Here is a 19,247-nt window from a genome sequence, read left to right as displayed (position 1 = left end):
GTATCACCTACAGTCACCAGGCCTTTTCATGTGGGAGCAATTCGTACAACTACTTGAAAATTATTAAGACTTCGTCTTTTCTTAAGCGTTATTTCACAATGCTTGGTAAATGCACAAGATCAATTAGTATTTTGAAACTGTATCTGTTTAGGAAATTTTCACAGAGTGTATTATCATTCCTTTTCATATATGGTAAAAAAACCATGTAACTTCCAGGTATAAACAAATCTGGAACAAAAGACTGTACAAAAACATAACGGATTCAGCTCTGAAAAGGCTCATGCATCTACATTGTCTGCCACCCTGAATACTAATGAATTTAATGAAACTATTGAAAGACTGGTTACTTGTCTGCATAAATGTATTGAGACCTCTGTAATCATCTGTTTGCTGTCTGAAATCTCTTGTCAATAGTTTAATGACTTCAGAGCGTATTATTCTTCTTGTACAGGCTTCATATAATGTTTCTACATAATTAAGCAGCTTTGTTAGAGGAACTGCCATTAGTTGCCCCATTTCATTTGGTTTTGTTATCAGCCAACCAGAAAGAAAAAAGAATAACAAGAGAAGGCTACAAACCCAGCCTAGTGAGAGAGATGTGTAGATTGGGAAGATAGTTTGTTGTTGTTGTTTGGGTTTTTTTTAAGATTGCCATATTAACATAAAGCACTATTGTTAAGTTGTACATTTTAAATAATTTTAACCATTTAAATGCACTAAATATTTAAACACTCGTAAAGCAAATACAACTGGCTAAAAATCTTGTAATGCATTCAGGAGCCTAAGATTTTAAAAGTAGCTCTAATAATAAGTACATAATAACAATTAATTTTTCAATAATCACTAAATTTAAACAACACTAGTGTTTCTGTAGCCAACACAGTCAAAAGATGTGAGAAAAGGGTGTCTTGATTTTTTTTAAGATTCAGTCAATTGAATCTTCACATATTCTTCTGAATTAAAAATATAAGTAGTATAATCAAAATTTTTCATACTTAGGAGAAACCCTGAGGATTTTCTTTAAATACATAAAAGAACTTTAAAACACTACTAATTCATTTCCTGCATTTGCCAAGTCTCAAGCATGAAAGGATGACTACAGACACATTTGCTTTTTCCTGCTATGAGACGCTGTTTCAGTCATGCTTTGGGTCAAACCTGAAGCTTCTGCTACCTTTTTCATATAAAGTTAAATAGCGCCTGTTTTCTTTGGGGCTTAGGTGGGTGTATAGGTGAAAAAATGCCTGGCATTATAAATAACCTTTGAAATGTAAGAGGTCTGAAACCACGGTATCCTTATCACTTTTGAGCCCTGACCTTGAGGCAGCCATCTTGTTGACAGGGGGTGTCAGCCATCTTGTTGAAAAACAGTTCCAGCAGCTTTTCCCCCATTTTTTTAGAACAAGGAAGGCATTAACACCCAAACCTCACATAGGTAGTTTTTAAAATTTCACCATTCTCAGATTAAACTGCAATTTCTGCAGTTTGATTCTGGTTATTCCCTGCATCTGTCTATACAATTAAAAACTAAGCAAATTTAATGGTACTATTTAATACTGTATTAACTGAGTACTGAAATATTTGATAAAAGATCCTAATGCTCGTCAGGAGTAGACTGATATTTGAAGAATAACGTGCTACCTGTAGCCAAACTATTAACCAGCACTAGCGAAGCACATCTGTGAATTGACTAATTTATGTACTATTTTACATCAAAAATATGTTGGCTCCACAAGAAAGGTATTTTTTCTGTCACATCCCAAGATCCCCAAGCAATACACGTGTATGCAGTGAAACAACTGCTGGTAAGCAGTACTTAACACCTGCATAAATGCCAGATTTCGGCCTCAAACGTGAGGGGACGTCGTTGCGCACCCGGTCTGGTATTGGTGTACTGTAGTCGGGGCTACGGTTATGTGCTCGTTAGCCACACTGGCCTAAACCGCTCAGGACAGCTTCGTGAGGTACCAGCGCCCGCCCCTTCGGCAGCGATCCCTCAGCGCACACGGCCTGCGTGACCTTCCCGGCACGGCGGGGGATTAGCGGGCTGCGAGCCACGGCCCCGCCACACGCCGTTTCCACGGTCCCCTCGGGTAAACAAGCCCCGCACTGCCTCCGGGGCAGCTCACGCGGCCTTCGGCAGCCCCGACCCCCGGTGCCGACAGCAGGGCCCTGGGCACCTGCCCACCCACTGCTCCCCGCCACCGGCTCCCGGAGAGGAGAAACGCTTAGGCGGCCGGCGTGCCTGAGGGAGGACTACATCTCCCAGCATGCACCGCGCCTCGCCGCCCCGCCCCCGAGCCCCTCCTCCGAGCTCCTCGACTACCGTCATGCTGCACCACCTAGGACTACAGGTCCCGGCATGCTGCGCGCCCCGCGCCCGCAGGCGGCTTACCGTGCGCCCCCGAGGACTACACTTCCCGGCGTGCCCAGCTCCGCGGGGCGGCGCTATGCAAATGCGGCCGGCGGTCGCGGCTCGGCGCTCCTGGGCGTGTGGGGATCGCAGCGCGGGGCCCGGGCGGCGGGACATGAGCAGGCCGGGAGCCCGCCGCCGCCGCTAGCCCGCCGCCGCCGCCCAGCCGCGCGCGAGCGCCAAGATGGCGTCCATGCTGCTACAGACCTGCGGCCGGCGGGCCTGCCGCCTGCCCCGAGCGCTGCGCCGCCAGCCCCAGCTGGGTGAGGCTCCCCGCGGGCCGTCAGGCGGCTCCGGCGGCGGGGAGGGAAGCGCAGCCGCCCCGCGGCCCGGCCCGGCCCGGCCCGGCCCGGCCCGGCCCGGCTCTGGGGTGCGGTGCGGCCGCGCTGCCGCCCGGCCCGCGAGGCCTGTGCTGCCGGCGGCGCTGAAGGCCTGGGGGGGGGGGGAGGGGGAAGGGAGGGCGGGCGGAGGCGGCGACGACGACGTCTGGGGGCTCCCGGTGTGGGCGGAGAGGTCGTTGCGGGAGGGAAGGGCCGCGGCGGGGCCGCGGCTGAACCCCCGCCGTTCCGTCCTCCGGAGCCGGTGTCAGCGAGCCGGGGCCGGGCACGGCGCTTTTGCCCTGCCGCCCTCGGCTGCCTCCGGCTTCTCCTCCTGGCGGGGAGCTGCCGCTGGCTCGGCAGCGGGGCCCTCGCTCCTTGGCTGCTGTGGCCGGGGATGGGCAGCTCGTCTCTTCCCATTTGCTTCCCTGCCAGGGTGGTTTGAGGGGATGCTTTTCCCTAATGGCAGTTAGGACACATGCATCTCTTAAATGCCAGCTGGCTGAGGAAGAAAAAAACGTGTTTTTTATTAAGGTACAGGAGTACGTTACTACGTTGCAGTCTTGCCTGCCTTGTTCTCAGTATAGCTTAGCTGTCAAGTCTTGTTGTCACTAGTTATACGCTTCTCAGTACTTCTCAGGTTATTTTCTTAGTCTGTATTAGGAAGGAAGTGTGATTTTGCCTTTTTCCAAGTAGCTTTGAAAGCTTGGGAAAATAAAAAGGCAACACAGTGTGGTACTGTTTCCATTAATAATCAAGACAATTCACCATCAAATATTTTTGGTGGTGAAGTTTAATGACATGAAACAGCTGATAACTTGTGACGTACATGAGGCCTGTGATTGCTTTTTACGTCCGTGAGTTGGAATGGCAGGGGTTTAGTGGGGAACGAGTGAAAGCTGAACAGGCAGCGGTTTGTCGCTGACACTGAGCCCTGACTTGTCACTGGAGTGCTGTCAGAACAGGGTGTCTGCACGTCCAGATTCTGGCAAACCTGATCAACCATATGGATGCTTGTTAATTTTGATAAACAAGCTGTCTTCCTGGTTACCAGTAATCACTCAGGTGTGGTAGCTTCTTCTAGTTGATGTTTTTTTAGCTACTGTTGTAAAGACATTTGTTTAGGTTGAGGTTTTACAGTGACCTGAACAAAAACCTGAGGTATCTTAGCCATCCAGTTTATTTAAAACAGGGAAGAAACACATCCATGTACCTTCAAATCAGATGGGAGCTTTGATTTTTCTTGTGGCATAGCATAAGAAGAAATGCTAATGATCACTACAATTTTGCGTGTTATAAATCTTACCCCACGTGAAAGTTCTCATTTGCTGAAATACTGTGATAGAATCAAATCATTTGTGTGCTGTGATGCCCTATGCTTATGATACAATCAATGCTTTTATTTGGAGTGTTAATTTATTATTAACACATTATTGTATGCTGTAATTTTTTATGTAGTGTTTTGCTTTACTTAGCTCATCTTCTTTGCTTTACGTGTAAGTAGTCTAAGATTAAGTTAAAGCTATGTGCTTCTAAGACTCCTAAATGTTCTTCCTGTAAAGATCAGGCTGTTAAGTACTGCAAGCTTATACTTCTGTAGGGACTTACTTCACGTTAGCCTTTTCTTTTTAAAAAGTCTGAACATCATAACAGTACACAACTATTCTACATTTAAAACTTTGTTTTTGATGTTTCATTAAATTTAAAAATAAAGTTTCTCGTGACTTCTTTTTCATGAGCAATATGTTAGCATACAGCTTTTCTGGCACTACCGCCTTAGTTTCAAACCAAGTAATCCTGATGCAGGTTTCTTAAATGAACAGTGTTGAGTATGGTAAGCTGCATTCACCTTGTTCAGACACTTCTGGATGTCTGTGTTATCCTAGAAGCAAGGAGTATGGACTTTGCTCCTTTCTGAAGAAAGTATATATTTTATTTCAGGGCTGGCTTGCTCTTGGGTACATGGTTAGAACACACACTGAGCTCTTGTTGTCAGAACTGGCAGAGTTGAAATAACAGTTATTCTGCAGAATCTTTTGGTGAAATGATGTTTCTGTGTGCCTGTTCACACTCTGAATGGCTGTATGACAAGAAGTGTTTGAGTCAGCATGTTTTCTTGTGGTAACCTTGGAATTTTGTTCTTTGGCCCCTTCCTTAGCATTAATGAGTCTGGTTGGAAAAAAAATGAAGGTAAGCAAAATGAAAGTGTCTTGCTGTTATGGAGTTTTATCTAAGAAACTCCAAGCCAGTTTTGATCTCCAGATCATTCCTCTTTGTTCTAGGGGCACCTGTCCATAGCAGGTAATGTGCTCTACTAGTAGGACTCTCATTTTTGGCTCACAGGCTTTGTGTGCTTCCTGGCACTCAGGTGAGAGAAACAGATTACCGTGCTGCAACTTATCCCTCAAGACTTGGAGTACTTCTCTGCTTTGCTCAGCTGTTCCTTAAAGTCAGGGACATCCTTCTGAGATGGCTCGCCTCGTGGGTCAAGAAATTAAGCTGATCTTTCTGTAAATATTGGAAAGTATCAGAATGCCTTCACATATTCTCAGGGCTTGATTTTTGAGCCAGAAGGAGACAGTTTTTTCCCCTGGCTCTGCTTGCAGTGGCAGTGAGTACCTGTTAGAGTTTGATATAACTTGAGATGGGTAAATCCTTTTCCTTTGACTTGATAATGCCATAGCTTTTGCTGTGATGACATCAAAGCCCACTTAGCATGGGACATCCCTTGATTATTGAGATTTTTCTTTGATAAGTTAACTTATCTTTTTCCCCCCCTTCCTCCCCCTTTCCATACCTTCTGATTGCCCCACCTGATTTTGAAGGTACGTCTTTTCCTCTAATAATTAGGATATTTTGTTGGGGAAGGCTTTTGGTGATCAGCGTTGGGTGCTATGTTTTCTCGGATACAATTGTCTACTTCAGGTTCTGTCACAGCCTGTATCGTAGCTTTGATGGTGGAAAAGTTGACTGCTAACCTCTAAAATGACCTTTCTATCCTGCTGTCTCTTAGGATTGACCAGAAATAGTAGGTTCCAGATGGGAGAAACAAACCACAGCATGCCTACTCCATTCAGCCTTCCATTTTTGTTTTCGTTAACCGTGAATTCTGAAAAGATTGGCCAAAAAGAGTCAAGGCATTTGGTGTCTTGCTCATGGAATCTTCATTTGTTCTGTCCAGGAGTCTTTTTGCACTTGGTATTGGCTAGCTATTGAGTTATTGCGGCTAGGTATCAATACAAGATTTTTTTTTTTAATTGCTTTAGGGAGATTGATTCTTTTTTAGTGGGCTTGGGGATGATTTTCAGTGATTGTAGATTGCATACAGCCACTAGGCTAGCATTTTATGTAGCTGATGGTGCTTCCATGGTGTTGGATGGTCGGAAGGCTTTCAAGCATGGCCCTTTATTGAAGCATGTGAACTGACTTAGATAATTTATCATTTGATGGTCTACTCAGTTTATTTCCAGAATGGATGCTGCTTGTCTCTGTACCTGGATAGAGGATGCCTGTATACAGGTGTCAGTCTTCCTTGTGGACTTTATTAGTTATTATTAGGACTGATTCTGAGTTTGTGTTTCAAATAAAATTCATATTGAGGAACACAGCGTTTGCTGGAAAGCTAACCTTTCATGTTCTTTGGATCAGTCTCTTGCCCTTCAAGATGATTTGTATCCTTTGCAGAGAGATCCAGGGGTGGAGCTATTTTTACCAGGTGCTAATCAAAATGGACAACAATGTATTGAAATGATGTTGTGACTCCACCTCTCTAGTGAAGTGTGTTTAGGTTCCTACTCAAATTTTGCTGTCCTGCTTAAAAAAAAAAAAAAATTTCATCCTAGGCACTTGGCAAGTGCTCCATTTGGATCGTCTAATACTGTGTTGTCATGGTACCATTCAGAAATTACATTTGCTTTCAGTGAAGTTTTTCTGCAATATAGTTGCTTGTCTGAGGGACTTGGAAACCTGTCTTCAGGCAGTTGAAAAAGTGCAAGCAGTACCTCACATGTCCACTGAGTTTGACTGTATGCACAGTCAGTTTGCTTGAACACTTGTGATGCGCTTGTCAGCCGCATTACAGAATTGCTTCCCACCTGTATTCTCTTTTTTTATCCTATAAGCTGGGATTACAGATTGAGAGAAATAAGAAGAACAAGGCATGTGCTTTGACTTGTGTTGGAATAGGATGAGGTATTTGGGCTTCAGTACTTCACATGGTTATTGTCAAAGCAAAAAAATTTTCAGTCTTGGCTGTTTGTGATGCACAATCATCCAAAGCATCAATGTGCTTACAAACAGTGCACCATAAGGAAGCTGCTGTTAAGCAGCATCTTTTTTGTGCTTTCAATAGTAGCCATTCCTAAGTAAAGGTTAGTCTTTTGAGTCATGTATTTCTGTACAATTCACTATATGGATAAATGTCTTCCTGAATTTCAGAATTAATGCTATTTATTGGTATTTTTCTAGGTAACTTGGGAGATCGGGCATGTCTTAGCTGTACATCCCTGAGGCTGGCAAACAAAATGTGAGTAAATATGAACTTTTTTCCTAAACTCAAAACTGTACAAAACCATCAGTTAGTATACTGTCATAGCATGTAGGTTTAAATCTTCTAGGCAAAGTGTGAAAATATTAGCTTCAGCTTGTGTTATTGACAGATTAAAGGAAGTCTGAGCATTACTCTCTTCACCTGCTTGGTTGTGTGTGGAAGAAAGAGAGATCTTCCTTTTTTTGCCCACTTCCTCCCTTTTTGTTTCACTTAAGATGTGAAAGCAATAGAATATTAATCTTGTTCTTGAGTGATTCCAGGTGACATCATAGGATATCATGGGCTTCTTGCGTCCTTTCTCTGTGGAGTTCCATAGAGTAAACAGTCACAGCTAGTTTGAAAAACATAGTTGACAGTTAGGAATGTAGATCATTTGAGTTGTATCTTTATTAAACCAAAGTAGTTTACTGTATGTTACAGCCTTGGGTGAGGCTCTCCTAGGAGATGCTGTCCTCTTCTGAAAATTAATCCAGCCACTGTGTGCTCTTATGGAACGTAAGGAGTTAGATGTTGGTAGCATCCATTCTCTGTTCCTGACGTGGCTCACAAGGCATACTTGTGGATATGAATTTCGTAACGCCTTTCCTTGGAATGTTAAAATATGTATTCTCTAGTTTGTTTATAGTCTAACTGCTCAGGAAGCAGGGACTATTCTTCAATTTCCTAAGTTTCCATTTTAACATAAGGATGTGTCTCTAGACATAACCCTCTAATACGAAATAATTCCTTTCTTTTTTAGTCATGTTAGTTCTATATCACTTACTGTATAATTAGTTATGAGAGTGTTTTTAATACCTAAAGCATTTTCAAATCTCTGTTTACTTTTTAGTAGATTGTTATATGGGGCCTCTCTCTTGGAAAATTTGAAACTTACAGTTTTAAGTCTGTTATATGAGCAGCAGAATACTGGGATGGAAATTCTTGTTATTCTTTTGAGAAGTTTTTTTTACCAAAAGCTGCTGTTAATGTAATGTTGCTGCTTAAAATAAAACAAACTCGTGCCCACACCCCACGTGACCCAGATCCAAAAGCAAGGGACCCTAATGATACAAGTACTGAGGACAGCTTGGGATAGAAGTTCTGTGTCTGACATCCTGCTAGTGAAAGTGTGTTCAGAGAGGCACATTTCTTGTGAAATTTTTTTTCCATGCAGACTCAGAACCAGTTCTGCTGGCAGAGCTGCCTTCCTGCCTGCATGCAGAAGAATGTCGATGTATGTAGGTAGAACTTGGTCTGTAGGTCTGGAGCTCTGCTTTTGGGAAATGACTTAGAGTCAGGATGGATTGATTTATGCAAGTGTTTTAATCTGGTTTTGAATATGTATATTTTCTTAAAGGAACCGTAATTCTCATTAGTTAATATCTGTGTGAGTGTGCAGTTTTCTAGCTAATCAAGAAAATGTTTTGTATAGCTGTGTATGTTTCAGCAGTCATCTGGCCATTGAATGGTCAGATGCTTAAAATTTTAGTTTAAGCTAGAAAATAATAATGTGTCTTTAAAAACTAATAATTTAGTCAATTTTTTTGTACAAAGCTCTATTTGAATAACATTAAATAGATAAAACCATTAAAGTAATTTAAAATTCATTGGATGCATGTGATAATTAAGTTTAAAAAGTACTTCTAGCTGAAAATTGAGTGAGGCTAATACTTCTAAGTGTTCAATAAACTTTTTTTTTCCTTAAAGTGTTACTCAGAGTTGTAGAGCCACTTGCTTCATTGACTAAAGACAAACACACATTCTGATTTTGTTTTGGTAGTACAAGGGCTCAGTGAAGAAACACCCCAGTCATTTCTGTCCTGTAGACGACTTAATGCTGGCATTTCAGTTTGAGGGACACCTAATGGAACTCATTTATATAAAATACTCTATCTAGATATTTTAAGTTTGTCATATCCTTTTATAAAAGTGCGTACAATCCTACTTGTGTATAATATGTAGTTCTTCTGTGTGTATAATGAGTGTTTGGAGTGTTTGAGCAATGCTTTCCTTCTAACTTCAGTTTACATTTAATTAAAGAAAAGAACAAAATTCTGAATAAGGTAGAAGAGTGTTGGTTCTGTGTGCCACAGCTCAGTACCATGATGGAAGTTTGTGCAAAAGTTTCTGCCGAAAAAGGAAAACTAGATGCACAGAGATAATAAAAGAGGAACTCTAATGAAATCTGATTTCTCTGATACTAATTCTCTTCCTATAACTCAGCACCTATCCCAACTCTACAACTTCTATTTTTTTTCTCGAGTGTTTTGTTCATACAGGAAAAGTAATAGAAGGGGCTTTATGTTACTTATGGATTTACAGATTTCTTTTCAAATGTAGCTTTCTAAATGGAAAGCACTTCTGGTTGCTACTCTTTAAATGGAGTAAAAAAAGCTACCTTTTCAAAGTTGTTTAATGGAAAATTCCCTGCAGGTCATTTTTTTGTCATGAAGTAAAGCCAAGGGTTCTTTTCAGGTATAGACATTGATCTTGAGAGTCACAAGTTTGGGTTTTTTTCTTAAATATGTGGCAGATATTTCTCAAATTATGCATTTTATAAATACATAACATTTATATGACTGTACAAATATATATAAATAGCTTATGATCTGTTGCTAATTCTTGAATGCTTTTTTCTTTTGAAGGACTGTACACTTTAAATATTGCACTAGTGTCCCTCCTGTTTACGCATACTCCAAAAAAGATCGCTACTGTTGTTGGACTAAAGGATCTGAACAAATATACTTTACTCTTACGAGCTCTTCTGGCTCATGGACGCCACTAGCAACCATGGGTGTTTTAGGTCCCCAGTATCTTCCAGTTAGATGGTGGCATTCTTCACGTTCCCTTCGAGATGACTCCATAGTTGAAAAGTCACTGAAGTCCTTAAAGGACAAAAACAAGAAGTTGGAAGAAGGAGGTCCCGTATATAGTCCAACAGAAGTGGAAGCTGTGAAAAAATCTATTGGACAGAGGATTGTGGACGAACTGAAGCACTATTACCATGGTTTTCGATTACTGTGGATTGACACAAAAATAGCTGCAAGGATGCTCTGGCGAATACTTCATGGAAACACTTTGTCTCGTCGAGAACGGAGACAGGTACTGAGTAAATAGCAATTTCGTTTGAGTATCCTTAGCAATTGCTCCATTTTATTTGAACTGAGTTGGTTCTTTCTGTTGTCTTCTGTTCCTAGAATTAAAATTGCTAGGTATTTTTCCCCTCTCCTCCCTTTGTGGACACGAAAAATTTTGGATATGTCTCCAAAAGATTTTAGTCTTGTTCCCCATTACTGAAGATAAATTTGGTGTTTTCTAGTTGGAACAGCAGAGGATTCTTCTGTTTTGTCATGTGGACAGCACTTATGGTCTGTTCTCAAGTTCCCATCCATGTGCTACATGGGTGTACGTGGTCACTTTCTCTGCTTTTTCACTCCAGCTGGAAAAATAGAGGGAAAACACTTCTAGTGAAGGTTGGATTTGTGCCAATTCTGTTGTGGTTTTTTTTTTTAAACAGAAGAAAAGCTGCAGGCTGAAATGTGTGATTGATAATCAGATATTAGTACTACCTCAGTTATAAATATATTTGTGAGATAATTTTAGTCCAAAGAAGATAATTTGAGGAAAGTTTTTGTTTCATACTTTTGTTTTTCTTTATGGCATGTAGCTTACATTTATGAAACTGTAAAAATGCAACTGATAATTTTAAAGAAAAGGGAGGAGGCAATGAAATCTGGAATGCAAAACGAGAGTGCTTTCCAATTAGGATAACAGACATGCATTTCAATAGTAATTTCAGTTTCTGGATGAAGTAAATATGCTTATTCAACTAGAATTGAAAGATATATGGATATTTAAAAGCATTTGACATGAGCTCATATATGGAAAGACTACAAAATAATAAGCTGTTTTAAAACTGGTATAGTTTAAAAAATTTTTTTGGAAGTACGTATTGGTATTCAACTTCACCAGTTTGTTAGCAATATGTCAAAACATGCTGATTTAATAGCTCTCATTTTACTGTTTTTAAAGACAAGATGTTTAAGCAGTTTATACAGATAAAATATTCAAGTCTGTCTTCCTGCCCTTTTTTTTTTCTAAAAAAAAAAAAGGCATTTCAGCTGTTGCTGAAAGAAAATGTGCTGGAAGAAATGTTGGAGAGTGAAAAGTGTATGTACTCTGGCAGCAGGAGTGAATAGTGCTGCTTGCAATCACGGTCCGGTTCTCTGCAGTTTGTACACTGTATGCACAATGTGTTAGGTTCACATCTCTGCCTTCAAAAATTTTGTTAAATGATCAAAAATATGAATATTTGCTCATTGTTTTAATCATTTCCTGATAAAATTAGGTACATAGTTGAACATTTTCATGTGTAATTAAAAACCATCACATCTTAATGCAGTATACAAAAGTTTTTTTCCTTTATTGACAAGGTTAGACAAATAACAAAAATTGTTAAATGCACATGTAGCAGTTTTAATCTGTGATTACATTTGGTCTCTTTCTGCAACAGCACTGGTGGTTGGTATGTGGTCTCAGCATCTTCATGCTACTTATTTTTGCCCTCTTCCTTATGCTGGTACAAGAGTATGCTTGGCAGCTGATCCAGACGAAATGTTGCTCAGCAATAAATATAACAGTCTGTGCTGATGTAAGAGGGGATTATGTAGTGCCAAGAAAGAGTAACTGAGGATAGAGGGGAATGAGGACCGCAGAACTTCTTGAAGTAGCAGTTCTGGCTTGTGCTGGCTTATTGAGAACTTTGGGAAACTTGGAAAACCAAGTGAGACAAATTAATTCATGGTTTAAAAGAGAATCAGAAATCCTCCAGAGGGCAAGATTGGAACCATTGGTTTTCCTGCCTGTTTCATGTTCACTGAGCCATACTTCTGAGAAATTATACAAACAACAGTAAAATACGGATATCATGGAAATATTTCTGCTGAAAGATCAGGACTGTGTTCTAGAAGGCATGAACCTGTAGAAGTAATAGGTTATCTTTGGACACACATGCATTATTCCATCAATAGATTGATTTATTCATTTGATTGCCCTTTAGTTTCGTCATCTAGTGATGACAGAGCTGTCTTTCTCATATTTACATAGTGGTCTGGCATTTGGCCTTCCTAAATTCTTTTTTTTTTTTGTGCAGATGTGCAATTTCAGTATAAATTCCCTTATTTTAAATAAAATAGAAATTCATTGTGCAGGTATAAATTAGTTTTTACATTGATGTAGCCTGTCTCTTTATCTAATGGTGTGTGTGTCTGTGTGCGTGCAATCCAGTGTAGAAGATGAAGAGAAAATAGTTTTAAGAACTACAGTAATGTTATTTTCTCAATCTAGGTTTTGTGTTTTCTTTATATGGAGGTAGAGGACGTCCTGTCTCTTGAATGGAGTCGTGGTAGGCTTAGAACCCAGGGTCAGTGAAAAGCAAACCAGCCTACAGCTGAACAAAACCCTTTACATGTGCTTTTTTTAAACCTAATTTTAAGTTTGTTTCGATACAGTTCATTTTTTATCAGTTCAGCCTTAAATTATAGTATACTGACTGATTTAAAGAAGTCTTAAAACTTTGATGCTAGATTAGCTACAACTTTGCAAAAGTTGCTCGTGAACTTAAAAAAAAAAAAAATTTGAAGTACATACTGCTTTCAATGTATTAAACTGCATGTGAACTGACAGTCCTAGAGAAATCTTATCTTCACGCAGGCTGACAAATGAGTTATTTCTGCCTACCCTTTCCTTCCTCTTTGGAGGCAATAATGGAAAGATATCCAAGTAATCTAACCACATTAACTAGCAATTGCAGCATGGCTAATGCAAGGGAGCTATTGCTTATGTAAACTAAAAGTTGGTTCCAAAATTCTGCTTGTACAGTTGCTGGTAGGGTTTGGATTCAACAGGATCACATATCTACACTTAGGAGGGAAGGCAGGAAGAAGTAAAACATGCAAAATATGATACTGGCTGTTAAAAACTAATTGCTCTAGTGCTGGCTCCTACAGCAGGATAGTTCAGGACACGGAAGTGAGATGGCAAACACTATGGATTTGTGGCAAGTATATCAGCTTTACAAACTCTTCAACCCTGCAGAGGAGGGAAAAGTAGAATACATGAACTGTAGCAGCAGATACAGAGTTAGTCACAAGTTTTTCATGCTGTGCTGCCAGATAATGTGTGTGTAATCATGCACCATTGTATTAGGTTCCTGTGCGAAGTTGTTTTCCTTGAGTTAGCGGAGGGTGCAGTTGCATGATTTATGTAAGCTGATCCAGGACAGTGCTGCTGCAAAAAAGGCCAGTCCTGCTTCGTGCTTAAATCAAGTTTTCCAACACCTCCCGCCCCACCCCCGCTTTTGATTTGTACTGATCCTTTTTTGCTTGTCTGTGTATGTATTTATGGGTTAATTTTAGCTGGATCAGTGGTGTACCTTCACATTGTGACTGCTAGTGCACGTTCATGACTCTTTATACATTGTCTCAGGTTAGCATTAGGTTAGCTTAATCCGGTTGTAAAACTGCTTCCTTAGATATGGATTTTGCCTTGTACAAATACTTGCACGTGCTGTCTAAAAATAGATACTGGGTAGAAGTAGGAACTCTGTACTGCACTTTATAGAAATTTTTGAGGTTTTTTTTAGGGAAAATGTGCTTGTTCCTCTGACTTTTAAAATTTTCTTCCAAACTTTCTTACATCTTTTTGAACTCCCTGGTAGTCATTTATCTTCTGTTGTTGGAATGAATGGAAAAATCTTTGAGCCTGTAAACAATGGACCAAAGCATCCCTTCTGGGAAACTGAATTTTTTATATACAAAGAAAAATGTCAAACTTTGGATCTGTGGAGTTTGTGCATTCTTCAAACAGTATTTAGGATTTTGGCTGGTTTAATGCTAAGAAAATTATGGTTGAAGTTTTACTGGTTTTGTATTCTAGCAAAGCAGTCCTAGTGACATGCAATCTATACTGGTTGTTGTTGCTGTTCCCCTGGATTGGCATGAGCTGTGGGGAGGGGATGGAGGGCAAAGCATGCGTTTACTTCTGTGCTAGCATTTATGTGGCCAGTTTTTGCCCGTCATAGCTGTGCTTATCAAATCATGATGTTGAATGACAGTGCTGTGGTAGTAGTGTACCGTAGTGTACATCTGACCTTCAGTCTCTGATTTAGGAACTGCCAGTATTCCCAATAACCAGTTATTTGCTTTGTAAAATGAGGTAGAGTCAAGCAAGATCTGCACTCCCCAACATAAACCAAGTTATTAAGCTTCCAACGAGTAATGAAAGATTTGATTATAGACTGTACAGCCCAATATATACATTCGTGGGTGTACAGAAATCAGAAGGACAATATTTATTTTATGCAGTTCAAGATTCGGTAACTAATGCATCAGCCTGCTTCAGAGGATTACTGCTCTAGAAAAGCAGTGATTTAAAAAAAAAGAATCTACCAAGCTGGGCTCATTACCCTGGATTTAAATGTACATTACAATTGTTATAAGGCAGAGGGGGAGGGATCTTTAATTTTATTCTTGATTACTTAGTCCATAGTAGCTCATGCATGTAAGAAGTGGTGGAGCACAAATAAAGATGAATAAAAGAAGTTAAGCAGCTTTAACAACAACAAATGACCACCTCCTGTTTTCAGGTGCTTTTAAGAGGTTTAAATGAGATACTTGTTCAATAATCCTATTGAGACACAGTGAGCCTTTTGAAATACTTTCTATAGCGTTGAAAACTGGTGAAACTCTGGCACTCTGTAGTATATAGCAACTTGAAGAAAAAGATACTAAAAACTGACTGTCACATTGTTTTTCTGTGTTATATATATTTGCTACAAAGGAAATTTCAAATATGTGAGCTTAAGTGATAATGTAGATTATCATCTCAAGTATTTTTTTAATAAATATTTAAAATTTTGCTTATCAATAAATTTCTTTTTTTTTTTTTTTTTCTTCTTCCAGTTTCTTCGAATATGTGCTGATCTTTTCCGTTTGGTCCCTTTCCTAGTTTTTCTTATTGTCCCATTTATGGAATTTTTGCTTCCGGTAGCTCTGAAGTTGTTCCCTAATATGCTTCCCTCTACATTTGAGACAAAGTCTAAAAAGGTAAGCAGGTCTGAAATTATAATCCAGTAATACGTTTTGAAAAAATTAGAACTTTCCTTGGTAAAGAGAGAACTTAGAAAAATTCTAAAAATCAGATTTTTTTTTTTTTTTTCTTTCAGTATTAGGGGAATGCTTTTGTCTTTATGTTGTTTTGATGATCTTGCTGTCACCATATAATAATGAACCAGTGCCGTCCTGGTTTACGTTTTTATATGTGCAGGTGCTTAGCTATCAGGGCTGTAAGCTTCTCTTGTTTTTTTGCTATCCTCACTTCCATTTTCTATGACTCTTACAAAGAAGAAATGAAACATATGAAACTTTATTTTTCTAGTTTGTATTAAAATGGGCAGACTTTGTTTTAACATTTGTAGTCCTTATTCTTGATGCAAGGTTTTTTGTATGTATACTTAATATTTAAAATAGCTTCTTATGCATTGTTTTGTTTAAATTTTATTTCTTTTAGTTAAGTTTTCTCGGAATTGTTTAGAACTTTGTAAAAACACACCAAATAGCCCCACAAGTGCTCATTTTCAGAGCACAAAAGACTTACATGAGGTTCGTACCTAGTGAGCTCCCAGTCAGTCACAGATATAATCAATCATGATTGTATACTTGGGTCTAAGTAACCATTAATTTCTAATTCTGTGACAAATTCCTCTTTGGATGAGATGTAGTGTAGGATTTCTGTGCTGGATACAAGAGCTGGGAATTACCCAAACCAGTTGGTTAGTTTCTATTTTTTTGTTACTAATTCAGAGGGTGCATGTTAGTTTTAGAAGGTGAGGCCGCTCATGCTGCACTTCACTCTGTTGGCATTGTATCTCATGCTTCATGGAGCTTTGAGCTGATGAACCTATTTTTCAGTGTGATTTGGGGATCTTTGGTAAGAGTGAATGTCCTCTTGTGATGTGTGTGTTACAGCAGAAGTTGAGAAGTATTCCACATAACTTGTCTGAGAGCAGAAGGAGTGGTATTTAGCGTGTGTATTTCTGGAAAGAACTTTTAAAACCAAGTATTTTTTTTAACAGGAGGAAAGATTGAAGAAAGAATTGAGAGTAAAGCTTGAATTGGCTAAATTCCTTCAAGACACAATTGAGGAGATGGCCTTAAAAAATAAAGCAGCCAAAGGAAATGCTACAAAAGATTTTTCAACGTTCTTTCAAAAGGTAAAAATTTTAAAAAATGTATTTTCTCTTTCTACCAAAAAAATAGCTTGGTGTTTTGTTTGGCCTATGGTAATCATCAGATACCTTTATGCTGTTGGATTTGAAGAAGCAGGATGTAATAGTTTTTTTAGGATAGATTTCTGTTTTGCAAGTAATACTTCAGTGTACTGAAGTTTTACTATTTTTAGCTTTGGTATTCTAGCTGGTACTTTCACTCTCTGTTTGATTCTAGAAGCAGTATGTTTCTGCTCATTTGCTTCTTGTTGATAATAAGTTAATTCTAACGTAAAAAATTATGCGCTCAGTGATTACTTGCATAGTTTTTGACCTCTTATTTTGAACATTGGGTGTAAAAGTGGGAGAAAGGAGTTCTTTCCTAATTAACCGATTAAAACTTAGGGGGGGGAAAGTAAAATTTTTTTGTGAAATTTAATTCTGCTTTTAAAAACAGTTTTTAAATGCACAGTTGCTATACTGTTGAAGTCCTTTTGGATACTTACTAGAATGTGGTATAATCTGGGGTTTTGCTAGAATGTGAGTGCTGTGTTCGGTGCAAAATTTTTCTATTCACAAGCAGTTGCTTACGCAGAGACTAGATGTCAGATATCTGCCTCCTACGATGGCCTTTAGGTTTGACAGTGTTTCCTTTCACCAAGTTGGAGGTAAGGGTAAGGTATTCCCTGGAGAGATGAAAAATACCTTCTTAAATATTCTCAGAATAGGACTTATCTCAGTCCGCTCACACTTCTGATTTCTCTTAATTGTGGGGCTGTTGAATAAGAGATGGAGCCAACAACCATCACCAGGTGCTTTGTTGAAAGTAAGAGTGTAGTCCCCTCCTTTGGGGAGACTATGTATTTGCACGGAAAAAGGCACATAAGCCTGGGGATTTGAGACCTGAACTTTATAAGTCCTGTCAGCTAGCTTGAGCTTTTCCTGCTTGTCAGTGCTCAGAATAAAGTTTTAAAGGGTAGGGTAGTAAGATCATATCGATAGTGCCACGTAGGTTACCTCAGATAATGGTATCGGCAAGTTTGGCCAGTCAGTATCTGCTTGCAGAGTCCATGTACTTTGAAGCTTCTATGCAATCATCTGTTCCTGTTCTTTTTCATCTGCAGAAAATTTGAAATGGTTAGTTATAGCAGTTAGTAGCTGAAGCACTGACACTGCAGACTCTGGGAGCATGCCACTGCCATGCTTCATGTTTGGAACATTTGATTTTCTTCTGAGAGAACTGCTACTGAGAATTTACATTTGGCGGTTTATTTCTGTGGAAATAAATGACGTATCACTCCACATTTGCTGGAGGAAGTCCCGAGTTCCTCTGATGACTAAAAAGAAGTTTCAAGCCTTGCATTTCTTATGTGTGGGTGTGCTTTTTACAGCTATGTATTTCTCATTTCTGCCATGGAGACAAACTTTATTGATCTCATTTCACTGTACTAGGTAATAAGTGTCAGAGCAAGAAGAAGCTTAAATGTTTCCCACCTTTTTGCTCTTCTATTATAGCTGCTTCTGCAGTGAAGTATTTGATGCTGCAAGAACCATAGCTTACAGGCTTAACACGTTTGCTGCAGAATTCCAGAATTACTCTGTGTTGCTTTGTAGCTAGTGATGTACTAGAAAGTTTCAGTTTGTACTCTCAAGAAACATGTGCTTGGCTCTGCCAAAATTCAGCTTTAAACAAAGAAGAAAATACTTTCTGTATTTTTAAAGTTCCATTTTTGGCTCCTGTAGTGAAGGAGCTGGTGAAGTAGAACAAGGCCTTTGACCTTCCTTTCTCTGAGTTGGTTTCTCTGCTACACAAGTGTCCTGGAGGTTAATGGACTCAAGACCATCGTCTTCCAAATTTTGATCTTTTCCTGTACTCAGTAGCTATTCGCTAAAAGATTTGAGTTGGCAAGTAAAACAGGTAGGCATAATAAATCAGGCTGTATAGGTGACGTTAGGTTTTCAGACTGTACTTGATGTCACTTAGCTTATGTTTTCTTTACGGCACTTTAAAAAAGGTAGAGGGATTGAGAAAAGTGTTTTTTGGACATCTATGTACTTACCGTTTAGACTGAAGGTGTTAAGGGACTGGGAGTACTTCATTGTTAAGTTCTGTAGATTTTGGATTCAGTAATATCACTAATAAGCACTTGATGGTATACTTAAAATAGAAAAATCAACATTTATAGAGGTGATAATGTTTTACTATGACCTGAAGAGACTAGGGAATGGTTTTTTTCTACTTCTTTGAACTGTTATTTCTGCTTCCAGTATTTGGATTTAATCACCGTGAAGTGCCATTTGGCAACACATAACTTAAAAGCTTAACTTTGCATTTGTACAAGCAGTTACATAGAACCTTCCATCAAGAAGGATGCAGAGTCCTTTTCCCAAATAGTGGTTTATACTTTGAAATAACTTCAAGTGCAAGTGCATTTGCATTGAGGTGCCGCAGAACAGCTAGGAACTGGAAGCAAAACAGTATTGTAACAAATGTGGTTGTGGAGAGAATGTAGGTAGGTAAGTGTCCAAATCTGTGTTTCATAGGGATGCCAACGTTGCAAAATTTTTGCCATTGGACGTACGTCTCACTTTATCTTCAAAGGGTGATGCTTTTAATGTGCTTTTATGTTTAGTAAGTATGGTACCAGAAAGAATACTTGCCAGTGTGACTTCTGTAGCAACTATTTATTTGCTCAGATATTTTTTTTTTTTTGAGGTATCTCA

The 19,247-nt window shown here is 39.4% G+C and overlaps 1 protein-coding gene across 2 annotated transcripts in view; it reads left to right on the top strand.

Annotated features, from left to right (window-relative positions):
* Window positions 1–2,550: 2,550 nt before the first annotated feature.
* The window catches only part of LETM1 (leucine zipper and EF-hand containing transmembrane protein 1), a 31,506-nt gene continuing 14,809 nt past the window's right edge, over window positions 2,551–19,247 (top strand). For both annotated transcript variants that reach the window (XM_050896657.1, XM_050896656.1), the window contains exons 1-5: window positions 2,551–2,676; window positions 7,198–7,255; window positions 9,904–10,360; window positions 15,220–15,363; window positions 16,392–16,529. In XM_050896657.1, the coding sequence (XP_050752614.1) occupies window positions 2,598–2,676; window positions 7,198–7,255; window positions 9,904–10,360; window positions 15,220–15,363; window positions 16,392–16,529 (876 nt within the window). In that variant the 5' untranslated portion in view covers window positions 2,551–2,597. The remainder of the gene's footprint in view (window positions 2,677–7,197; window positions 7,256–9,903; window positions 10,361–15,219; window positions 15,364–16,391; window positions 16,530–19,247) is intronic.

This window comes from Gymnogyps californianus, chromosome 4 (assembly GCF_018139145.2).
Source record: "Gymnogyps californianus isolate 813 chromosome 4, ASM1813914v2, whole genome shotgun sequence".
NCBI classification, from domain to species: domain Eukaryota; kingdom Metazoa; phylum Chordata; class Aves; order Accipitriformes; family Cathartidae; genus Gymnogyps; species Gymnogyps californianus.
Note: the sequence above shows the minus strand (reverse complement) of the source record. Positions and strands in the feature narration are given on the sequence as shown.